The sequence below is a fragment of the Salmo salar genome, chromosome ssa27 (assembly GCF_905237065.1).
Source record: "Salmo salar chromosome ssa27, Ssal_v3.1, whole genome shotgun sequence".
Lineage (NCBI taxonomy): Eukaryota > Metazoa > Chordata > Actinopteri > Salmoniformes > Salmonidae > Salmo > Salmo salar.
This window is the reverse complement of record NC_059468.1, coordinates 12,391,664-12,403,550: the sequence shown is the minus strand read 5'-3', so window position 1 is coordinate 12,403,550 and position 11,887 is coordinate 12,391,664. Positions and strand designations below refer to the sequence as shown.

Here is an 11,887-nt window from a genome sequence, read left to right as displayed (position 1 = left end):
TGTACCCACTTATGTATCACCCTTACAACAACAAAAAAAGATGGCAGTTTTGAAACTGCAGTTAAAAGTGCAGTAACTGCTGTCAACTGTGGTATTTTGGACGCAGTAATTTCAGAATAACTGCAGTTGAACAGCAGTTATGCTGCACTGTAACTGCAGACACACTGTAAAATTACTGCAGTAAAAAAAACGGTTCTTTTGGAAGCAGTATTTGAAGCATACTGCAGTTTCACTGCACTCTAAATACAGTTATACTACAGTGTACTGCAGTTATACTGCACCCCGACAGCAATCTTTTTTTTCTTCATAAGGGCAGGTATTGGGGCCATGCATTGGCTACGGTCAACTGGAAATGAAGTAGGCCTACATTTGATCTGACATGATCAAATATCAAGTTAGATACTACAGAGCAATATTATGCATAAGGCCAATGTATGCCCAAAAGATACCTTTGAATGAAAGTGTAATAGAGTAGTTGGTCATCATCTGGGCAGACCGGGCCCCTTGTCATTTCAGTTATCCAACATCATTTGTCATATAAATTGTTTTCCAGTTCTTTCACTAACAGCAGACCTAGACACAGGTTATTAAAGGCCTGCTTTCAAGACAAGTGCTAGGGGGCGCTGTCGGTACTGGGACCGGGTGCAACGCATTTGATGACGTACGTATTCATCAGCGTTTACAACATGACTCAAAATGGCTGTGCTCTTTTCCACTAGACGGCTACTCGGCAACTGAAAGAAAAAGCAACCTAATCACACCAACAATTTGTTCGACATCTGTTAAGGTTTGTTTTTCAACTAATAATATCGTAATCTAACGATACATTTTTACGTTCAATTCTTTCAGCATGTGTGTAAGAAGGGCTTTTGGTGAATATGCTGGCTAGCCATCTTCTCACTATATAACCTTAACTGTTACTAGCTAACTTATTGGAGTAAACCTAGCGAGACTACTTGGAACAAAATAGCCAGCTGCTAATCATCTTGTTTGGTATGTCATGTAACTAACTTGTTGGTTAGTTAGTGCCTAAACGAAGTTATGATAGTGCTACTAGCTAGCTATTATATAATTATTACTTTCACGTTGTCAAAAAAAGAGAACCCAGTTTACTATTAACGTTACCTAGCTAGTTAAGTAACTTATCTTAGCTTCGTGATGCATACATTGGCCTGGCGTGGTTTTTATGTTCAATTCTTTCAGCATTTGTATAAGAAGGACTTTTGGTGAGTATGTTAGTATGCCATCTTCTCACTATATAACTGATAATAGCTAAGTAACTTAGCTAGCGTTGTAACTGTTTCCAGCTTTTAGTTAGCCAGCTAACGTTGGTTGGCCACAACTGCACTCCCTAAAAGCGACCCGCGTTATCTGCTTTGCTCACAACGTTAAGGAGCTGCCTAATATCGCTATTGGAAAGATGAGATCAAGGTTGAAGTCCAGTTGACTGTTGGAATATTTACTGCATTGTCTCATCCACTGGTGAGTTAAGAGAGAGATTGCCGGATAAACCACACCTGGCTAATGTATTCATCATGAAGTCGGTTACAGCTGTTTAGCAGACCTTCCCCACAGAAGTAACGTTAGGTGTCCACAGTCGACTTACGCTGTATCTGATGGGGGGTCGTTTTAAATGACTGGAAGACAGAGGTATGAGGTCCAGCTCTAGACACAGTTGAACTTGAACCAGCATGCTTCAATTGGACATGTAATGAGATTAACAGTGGCAACTAGATAAGCTTATTTGACCTCTTTCAAACCGTGTCTTAGTGGTTGCTAATTATAAATGGGATAAAGGGGTGTTTAGTTGTTGAACATGAGCATCACCCTTGCCCATTGTTTGTCTCTTAGTGGTCATTTGATTGTGTGACAGGTTTCAGCCATTTTGGACCATAGAGGATAATTCTACTATGACAAGCTTCCAGCCTTGGTTGTAATTGTGGTGCACATCTCACACACCTGCATGGGAAGGATGGAGAGCGATTGCAGAATCCCCATGTTGTGCTTGAGGCCCAGAGTCCTGGCTTTGCATGCACTCTTCTGGGGTTTGGTGTCTCTCAGGTGAGTGTACTGGTGTTGTACTTCTTGCTGATAATGCTTAATGCTCTGCATTGCTTCAGAGCTTAACTCTCATTACTGTCTCTTTCAGAGTGTTTGGTGCAGCTCTGCTGAGTGAGGAGAAGACCACAGGTACTATACTTGTATCTGTATTTAAGCATGAGTTGGAGAACTTGAGTCCAGGATTGATGTGGTGCTGCAAACACAAATGAGAGTGCTCATACATTGTTAGTATAGCAAGTTAGCAACACGTTTCACGGAGAAGCAAATGTTTGTGCGTGGGGCTGATATGTGCATCTACTATTTGCAACATATATCAATGTTCCAGTAGAAGCTCCAGTTTGTTTGACTCCTGTCAGGATAAAAAGAAAAGTGTGCCTCTGTTCATCTCATTAAGCACAATTTCTGTCAAAACTATTCCCAGCCCTTTTCAGATACTGATTCAAGGCTTTTTGTTTTGCCTGTCTTCTAGTGGCCAGGCCGGTGACCAACCCCTGTTGGCAGATGGAGGAGTTTGTGGTTGCGGTGGAATGCTTCCGGTGCAACGCTTTCCAGTCGGTGAGATCTCTCTCTTTGTCCATCTCCCTCCCCACACTTCTGCTGACTTTTCCTTTCGTCCGCCAATAGTTCTCTGCTTAAGAGAGAGTTTATTTTTGGGAGATGTGAATGTATGCCATTAATGTAGTCATGGTTTATGCCACCTCACAGTCCAAATGGTTGCTTATGACAGTGGACTTCAAGCTGCAACAAGGCCTTTTAACTGTAAGCTATAGAGATACTTAGATACTCTTATCTGATTTTTAAAGTGGACAGGTTTTAAGATGGCTCAGTGAAAGAGAACACTGTCAAGTATTGTAATCTGGTTTAGGACGCTTCCCAGCCAAAATAGAACCCTCTCTCCAACCTTTCTGTTGGACTTGTAAATTCGGTGTAAACCCATTAAATTGCCTTGCACCTTCCACCAACACATTACTGTAATTAAAACATTGTTTTGTGTTTGTTGATGCATCATTTGACCGTTGGTAGACTAGGCACCCTTAACCATCCTGTCCTCACTCTAGAAGTCATGGGCAGCATGTACTCAGACGGGATATGTGGAGGGGATCAACTGCATCAAGTCTAATAAAGACGAGTACAAGAGGTGAGTCCCTACAGGTGCTATTGACATTCCTTTGTGATCGTTGCTGTGATGCCGAGCGATCTCTTGATTTGACAGGTTGGATCCAGATCTTGTGTGAATTGGATGTAATTAACCTGAGTAAACAGTTGACTAATAATAAAAGTACGCTTTGAAGCACTTTTTCATCATAGATTACAGGAGACAAACTCAAATGTTTAGACTACTACACAGACTGATTTTAAGTTTGAATGAAGATGTATTTATGATTTTTACATATCAGAAATACTATTCAGTCAAGCTAATATTTCCATAATAAAGACGCTTGTTTCCCTCCTGCGCATAGCTGCCGCTCTACCCTGATGGAGGAACACCTTTTCTGGAAGTTTGAGGGAGCCATGTTGGGCCTTACCGTACTGTTCGCCCTCGTAGTGGTCGCTAGGCAACGTTCGCTGGACCGGCTTGCCTCCGAGAAAGTCCGCAGGCAGATCGAGTCCATCTAGCACAGTACACCAGAGTGAAGAGACTAGTAGACCTCAACATAGTCGCTCAGCTCATTTCAAACTCTTAAGAATGAACAGAGCCACCAAATTTCAACAGCATGGAGGTCTGGAGAACGGTATATCCGACAATGGGCCAGGCTTACTGGAAAACGTTTTCTACATTTTGTTGTTGAAAAAATGAAAATGAAATCAAGATTGACAATGAAACTCCAGCCCTAATTATAACCCGCCAATGCACAAATGATGAACAGTGTCTGGCGTTTTGTCAATGGAATGAATATCCCTAAAGGGAATGGCTCTTCTGAGCAGTGAACTTCCGGTACTTTGATCTAGACAAAGTCTGAAGTTGATGAACGTTGGGAACTGGCTGCATTCTAAGTAGCAGACAATTGATGGATTCGTTCGAGCCACATACATGATTCTTTAATTACGTTTGAATTATTATTTTTTTCCTGTATATAGAATTGTCTGACAAATGCCAAACAAGTTTCTGGCACATGTTTCTGTTCTCTGAGAGAACCAAGGATATAATATAGTGTCAAATGCCCTGTCTCACTTGGAAACATGGACTAATAACTAGGTCTGTGACTCGAATGGATGTAGAATCAGTCTTATTGAGGCATAAATAAGAATTTGTTCTTAACTGACTTGCCTAGTTAAATAAAAGTAACTTTTTTTTTTTTTTTTTTTAAATAGGGGATGGGTTTGCATAGTGTTACCGTGTACTGGAGTATGAGTTTCATGCTGCAATGCTGTTTTCACCTTCGTGGGTTTCATATTTCCAAGGTTCTGTATTGGTGTTCTGCTGAAAGTCTACAATCACTATGTTGTGAAATCTTGTGTGTTTGGAGATTCCATTCCAGACATGGTTCTAAATGCAAACACTAACATTTCCTAGTAGTGTTTTTGATAGGCTACAGAGTTTCCAATATACACAACACACATTCATTTAAAAACTGTTGGATTTCCACTGATTGTGACTCTTTTTTTATACTCCTTTTAATGTTGGTCTCTGAGCTTAGTGATTGCCAAGATTTTACAGATTTGTTTCAAACTAATGATTTTTATCATGTTTACATTTCAACTGTAAATAATGTATTTTTAGGAAAGATGTAAGGTGTTTTCAAACCTCAGCAGCTGACAGATTACAAAATAAATGGGGGAGAAAAATCTTGTAATTAAGTCCACTTTTCAGGAATATAATAGACAACACAAGTTGAATATGAAAAAGATGCTTCCCAGAGTCAACTTGGACCACAGTATTCGTATCAATACACTTTGATGTACCAGGAAAGCATTCATTGTATTTTTCACTTGAAAATGTGCAGTTTTGTTATCAATACAGTTTGAGGGAGACAAAACAGCACAACTGACATGGGCAATCTAAATTGAGCTCCACAGACTCTTTTGATTCTCTTGGACAGCAGCAAATGTGGCCATGTTGAGCTCCATCTTTGACAGAACAGTACTTGTCCACGTTGGAATTGCACTAGAAGAGAAAAGTAAAGTTGATTTTGTTTGGTTAGTGCAATCTCTCACAAACAAGGGCACTGAAGTTGGTGTGGGTTTCCAAGTAACCGCTAGATGTTGCTCTAGTACCACAAAATCAAACTGAAGGCAACTAGAGAAACTTGGGGCCCTACTCAAAGCTGGTAGGCCTAACTGGGATATCCCAGAAACATGGTTAAAGGTTTTGATTGGGCCCTTAGTTTATAAAATACAAAAATTATGAAAGGGGACAGGGTTAGGCTACTAAAAACAAGTTGTCCAACTGCATATTAATTATTTTTTTTAAATACAAAACAGCTCAACAAAAAAGCCGCTCTATGAAGCATATAAAATAGGTCTAAACCTGTGGTTAGTTACAGACCATAATGTACAATAATTGTGATTCGCTTTCTGGATAACGTTAGACGTTGACATACTCCAGGAAGGCGGTTGAACGTATTTCTCAAAACGAAGGAAGACCATTCCCTCTGAAGTTGTCCCCGATCTTGGAAGTAGAATAGAAGATTGAAAATGACAGCTACACTGGGGCCGAGACCATAATACAAATCATCATACTCTTACCATTAAACAATTATATTAGACAATTTATTCGTAGCATTAAATTAGTCTCTTAGCCTTATCAAATGACTATGCTGTTTGAATCATAGCCAGGATACCTAACCTAATTTACGCGCGCGTGAGTCACGCGTTTCCAACGACGGGACGTCTGGTAATCTTGCCTCTACTCCAACAGACAGAAAGTGCACAACACAGCAGAAACGATAGGGTGAAATTCGTCAGGTGTAATTTCCACGTCGGTCAGACAGTTGCGCAGCTGATCTGTACACGTCACGCGATTCACAACGCGCGAGAACTCAAAGGTGCTAAACGGATTTCCGGTCAAATGGCGAGTCGTTCGACTCCGTTGTCCCCAAACAATATTTTGTCTCGACGTCGATTACGGACACTATAGCACCCTGCCGAAAACGCTGTCCTCGATGCACAGTAATCTTTCCTGTTTCTTAACGGATTTAATGATCACATCAGGTGCAATGACACTTTGACAGGTTGACACAGGCTGTAGGCGTTGGCGTTTAGCTCAAATGAACCAAACATGGTTTATATCCACAAGACAGGACAAACATTGCCTATTAGCTAATCACACGATTTCATTTTTGTTAATCCACAGTGCCTTAAAGTATTCCCACCCCTTGACATTTTCCACATGTTACATTTAGATTCACTGGCCTACACACAATACCCCATAATGTGAAAGTGGAATTATGTTTTTCGAAATGTTTACAAATGAATGAAATCTGAAATGGCTTGAGTCAATAAGTAATCAACCCTTTTGTTTTGGCAAGCCTAAATAAATTCAGCAGTAAAAATTGCTTAACAAGTCATAATGATTTGCATGGAATCACTGTGTGCAATAAATAGTGTATCGTTTTTATCACTATCCAATCATTTCTGGGTAACAACCTTACTAGCTAGGTTTCCATCCAGTTGGTGACGTTTTCATTCCAATAGTCAAAATAATCTGCATAAAAACAATATGCGCATTTTCCCACTGTGTGTTTCCATCTAATTTACTTGTTGCGGATAAAAGCATGATGAGGTAGTGGACATAAAAATAACTTTTGCATTAAATTCCCACATTTTAAATGGGTTTCCATCACATTTTAAACTCTACTGTTGGTTTTGGCACAATACAATTTGCGTTATATAGTATATGTGCCCACCCTGGTCTTGGCACGTGCACTCAAGCCAACAGCTTGCAGATATAGCCTACTACATGACGAGATTATTATGGACAAATGCGCTAGAATATTTTTATTTGTCAAACGGCAGTCAAGCGTCAATCCTCATGTCACCAAAATAAGACCCCCGTTTAGATTGTTGTTCACTGCCACTCCCAATCTTCAAGTCTTTCTGCAGATGTTCAACTCTGAAGCAAGTTCTCATCAAGGATTTGCTTTTATTTGGCTCCATTCATTGTTCCCTCTATCCTTACCAGTCTCCCAGACCTTTCTGCTGAAAAGCATCCACCTAGTATGATGCTGCTGCCACCACCATGCTTCACGTCGGGATGGTGTTAGACAGGTGATGAGCTGTGCCTGGTTTTCTCCAGACAGAGATTTGCATTCAGGCCAAAGAGTTACATTTTTGTATCATCAGACCCCAGAATCTTTTGCTTCATGCTCTTGAGTCTTTCACATCTTTTTGCAAACTCCAGAAGTGCTGTCGTGTCTTTTTCTCAGGTATGGCTTCTATCTGGCCACTCTCCCATGAAGCCCAGATTGGTGAAGTACTGTAGAGACTGATGTCCTTCTGGCAGGTTTTGCAGTCTCAGCCAAGGAACTCTGTAATTCTGAGTTCTTTGGATTCTTTGCCACCTCCCTGACCAAGGTCCTTCTTTCCCTGTTGCTCAGTTTGGTCAGACGGCCAGCTCTAGGCAGAGTCTGGGTAGTTTCGTATTTTTTCAATTTCCCAATGTGGAGACCACTGTGCGCTTGGAAACTTTCAACAATCTACAAATTGTTTTATACCGTTCCCCAGATACTGTATATGCCTCATCAAAATTATATCTCGAAGCTCTACGGATAGTTAATTGGACTTCATGGTATAGTTTCTGCTCTGACATGCAATGTTAGCTTTAGGACCTTATATATACAGGTGTGTTCATTTCTAAATCATGTCCAAACAATTGAATTGGTCACAGATGGACTCCAATCAAGTTGTAGTGGCATCTCAAGGATGATAAATGGAAACAGGATTCACCTGGGCTCAATTGGAGTGTCATATTGGTGTAAATGAGATATATCTGTATTTTATTTTCAATACATTTGCAAAAATGTCAAACATGTTTTCATTTTGTCATTATGGGGTATTGTATGTAGATAGGTGAGATGAAAAACTGTCACACCCTGATCTGTTTCACCTGTCTTGTGCTTGTCTCCACCCCCCACCAGGTGTCTCCCATTTTCCACATTATCCCCTGTGTATTTATACCTGCGTTTACTGTTTGTCTGTTGCCAGTGTGTCTTGTTAGGTCTTACCAGCGTGGTTCCAGTTTTTCCTGTTCTCAAGTATTTGTTAGCTAGTCTTCCCGGGTTCTGTCATTTCTGCCTGTCCTGAGCCTGCCTTCCGTCCTGTACCTGACTCTGACCTGGTTTACAAACCTCTGCCTGCCCTCGACCTGCCTTTTGCCTGCCCCTTTATAATAAATATCCTGAGAATCAAACTATCCGCCTCTTGTGTCTGCATCTGGGTCATATACTGAGTCGTGATAAAAACATCTATTTAATCCATTTTGAATTCAGGCTGTAACACCAAAAAATTGGATTAAGTCAAGGGGTATAAATACTTTCTGAAGGCACTGTATTTTATTTTCATAAAAAGGTTTGAAGGAAACAGGGTTTCTGTGATAGTTTTCAATTAAAATGGTCAAAAATAAACAAAAATAACTTCTTAGAAATAAGGTATTTCTCTAGCAAGAATTTGGCCAGAGTGGTCTGAGAGTGGAGGGGGAAACTGAAAACTAGCTGTTATTGGTAGAGAGGTTTGGAACTCTCTTTCTTATTGGTCTATCCACTAATTTACCACCTGGTGTAGTCACCAGGCAGGCCAAAACTCCATCCCACCAAAACAGGCTGAAATTTCAGTTGGTCTTTTCAAACAGCTCTTACACTTAAAGGGAATTATCATAATTTTAACAATTTCACAGTATTATTCCAACCTTATAGTGTGGAATTAGATATATAAAATACAGAAAAATCACATTTTTGAAGACACCTGGCCTTTAATATCTGAAATCTGCTGGTTGAAAAAGCCATAGGTCATCTTCATATCTCACGCATTATTACATTATCTCAACCAAAAGGTCAGACAGGTTGATATAAACTATTGGTGATAGAAATGTGCATCATATCATTTTTGTATATACACTGGCCCATTAACCACTGACTGAGACAGACTCCAAATCCATCTGGTATTAAAGATCACCACTTGTCCATCCAGGTCAACTCAATTCTTGAGAGCTTGATTCATATTTGATTGGAAAGTCTTATGATGGTAGCACAATTAGTCATAGGCCTAGTCATTATGGAGCAAAGACAGCAGTGACTGCATCTCTCGGCAAGATTAAGGCCTAGCAACTATTGCAACAATGTAAAATTACTTCCAAACGTGCAGTTATCACCTTGGTCTTTTATCCATGAACTAAAATGTGTTCAAAATTGTAGGCCTAATAAAAAGTGCATTTTAGACAGCATTTCTGATGGATGAAACTTAATCCAATTTTTCGATTTTCAATGTCATTATAAGCAACCCCTTTGGAGTTTAACCTAAACTGATTTAAATGTAGCTGTAGGGCTACAAATGCAATAGGAAAATAATAAGTTCACTTTTTTTAAATGGGTCATCAAAAGGCTAGTACTCTACAATGCAAGAGGACGCATGGAGCTTTATGAAGACGTTTTAATAAACAAATAAATACATTTACTTATACTTCGAGAAGACAAAGAAACTCAAGACAAAGTCATACATGCAGACTGACATTTACATTGGTAATGGCATACGTGCATGGGAGTATCACAAGCCTGGGTCTCGGAAATGTTGTGCGTCTGAGGGTATAGGTATGTGACCGGGGTCAGTAACAACGCAGGAAAAATGTGTTGCACGCGGTGCCTCGCAGACAGTCACAAAGCCTTCCAATGCGCGGCCCGTGCTTCATAGCGCACCGCTCTCCAACATCACACTGTATATATGAGAGAAGAGAGAGATTACCTACATTTGTTAGGTCCTACTTGCACATTTCTGTTCCCAAATCAAAGCATCTTCAATGTAACAGACAACTTCTCACAGCACCATGGGTTATGCTGACTCTCCAAACAAATGGCTCTGGAACAACCTGTTGCGTTTTGGAAATGAGAGATATGAGGTAGATGTGAAAGAACGAAGGTTCTTTACTTAATTTACTTACCCGTGGAATGAGACTTGCTTTTTTCTCCACCGATAGACCTATCCTGTTGTCTTGCTGTACGCCTTCCAGAAGCCTCTCGAGCGCATCAGCCTGAAAAAAGGTCCCCAATAAAGATTATTAGAACCATCTTCATTATCAGACCAAATAAATATTGCATGTCATCGATTTTTCGACATTAGCTTGAAGTTGGGACGATACAATCGGCTACTTTACATTGGGAAAGAATGGGCACAAATCATGTTGCTAGACGTTTGCGTCTAGCAACCCAAAGAATGGGCACAAATCAATGGTGGAACAAGCTCCCTCACGACGCCAGGACAGCGGAGTCAATCACCACCTTCCGGAGACACCTGAAACCCCACCTCTTTAAGGAATACCTGGGATAGGATAAAGTAATCCTTCTAACCCCCCCCCCCACTATTGTAAAGTGGTTGTTCCACTGGATATTATAAGGTGAATGCACCAATTTGTAAGTCGCTCTGGATAAGAGCGTCTGCTAAATGACTTAAATGTAGATCTGCGATTCTCAACTGGTGGGTCATGACCCACATTTGGGTCGAGTGAAGTTTTGAATGGGTCATTGGTGTCTGAGTAAAAAAACATTTAAATGTTTTTATTTTATGAAAAAATACTACAGTCTGAAGTTAAACGACTTCAATTCAAGTGTGTAGAAATGATAATGAACGTAATCTTTTAAATAATGTAATCTCTGAAAAGAATTCTTCAATCACAGTATTTTCAATATAGAGCAGCACTATTTTGGTTGATTTCGTGGTCTCAAACCAGCGAGATTACTAACATTCTTCATCAAGAATATGGGCCAAATGTTATTATTGACAATGAAAGATGTGGGAATGTTGTTCTCTTGTCATATAATTGCTACATTTAATATCAATATAAGATTAAAAAAATAGTTTTCCAGGTTGTATTTTGCCGATGCTTTTTCGTTTTGCGAATATTGGGCCACGATTGAGACAACCTGGTTCAATGTGGGTACCTAGGCAAAACCAGTTGAGAACCACTGATGTAGATAACATATAGCCTACATAGCTAATTTGAATAAGTAAGGTAAAAGTAGACTATCCTCCATCTCTATCAAAGAATAGTCACACATCAGTTGATGGTAAAACAAAAAAAAATAGATCAAACTTGAACAAGTTCTGGATTGGTTTGAATCGAAACAAACTGCTTTATCCTAAAATCCTCCAAAAGGACAAAACCAAGTAAATTAGTAAAGTGACTTACCAAATCTCTGGTGACATATCCCAGTGGAAATTGTTCCTCTTGTGAAGAGAGTCTGTTGTCATCTGACATCTGCCCCTGGCAAACAACACTGAAGACAGACAGACAGATGCCCAGGTAGAAGATTGCTCGGACCCTGATGCTGTCCATGGTGCTCAAAATCTTGCGCTTGAACTGAGAAAATGCGAAACAAGTCGAATTTCAGCTAATTTCTCTTGGTAACTATCAGTGTCTTTGGTATTATTCTCTCCCTTTCTATTTCACAGCTCAGGTCCTCAGTCTTTCTTCTCATGGGTACTGCACTTGCTTCTGTTGTTGCTTGGAAACTTTTGTTGGCTATTTATACAGAACCAGCCCCGTGCTGCTCCCGTTTCACTCAAACGTCATCCCTGTCGTCTCCTCAGACTTTTTTTTGCAAGGATTGGGTGAGATGGGTATCTCGGTCAATAATATTAAACATTCACGCGACACCAAGGAATTCATCGACCAGGGTGA

At 40.1% G+C, this 11,887-nt stretch overlaps 2 protein-coding genes and 1 long non-coding RNA gene across 4 annotated transcripts; 1 reads left to right on the top strand and 2 right to left on the bottom strand.

Annotated features, from left to right (window-relative positions):
* The first annotated feature begins 642 nt into the window (after positions 1–642).
* LOC106588331 (protein JTB) lies at positions 643–4,848 on the top strand. Of its 2 annotated transcripts, none has more exons than XM_014177205.2 (6): positions 643–787; positions 1,874–2,061; positions 2,150–2,190; positions 2,531–2,616; positions 3,123–3,199; positions 3,522–4,848. In XM_014177205.2, the coding sequence occupies exons 2-6, from the start codon at positions 1,964–1,966 to the stop codon at positions 3,676–3,678; spliced, it is 459 nt and encodes a 152-aa protein (XP_014032680.1). In that variant the 5' UTR covers positions 643–787; positions 1,874–1,963; the 3' UTR covers positions 3,679–4,848. The 2 variants fall into 2 exon arrangements, with proteins under 2 accessions (XP_014032680.1, XP_014032681.1); XM_014177206.2 differs by having other exon boundaries at positions 3,120–3,199.
* LOC106588332 (uncharacterized) lies at positions 4,670–6,119 on the bottom strand. Its single transcript, XR_006762499.1, has 3 exons — positions 5,849–6,119; positions 5,604–5,671; positions 4,670–5,167 (listed from the first exon to the last, which is right to left on the bottom strand). It is a non-coding gene; the product is annotated as an uncharacterized lncRNA (long non-coding RNA).
* Positions 6,120–9,630: 3,511 nt separating this feature from the next.
* LOC106588280 (cocaine- and amphetamine-regulated transcript protein) lies at positions 9,631–11,887 on the bottom strand. The gene is made up of 3 exons (XM_014177116.2): positions 11,396–11,887; positions 10,151–10,240; positions 9,631–9,925 (listed from the first exon to the last, which is right to left on the bottom strand). Exons 1-3 carry the CDS (start codon positions 11,540–11,542, stop codon positions 9,818–9,820), a joined length of 345 nt encoding a protein of 114 aa, XP_014032591.1. The 5' UTR covers positions 11,543–11,887; the 3' UTR covers positions 9,631–9,817.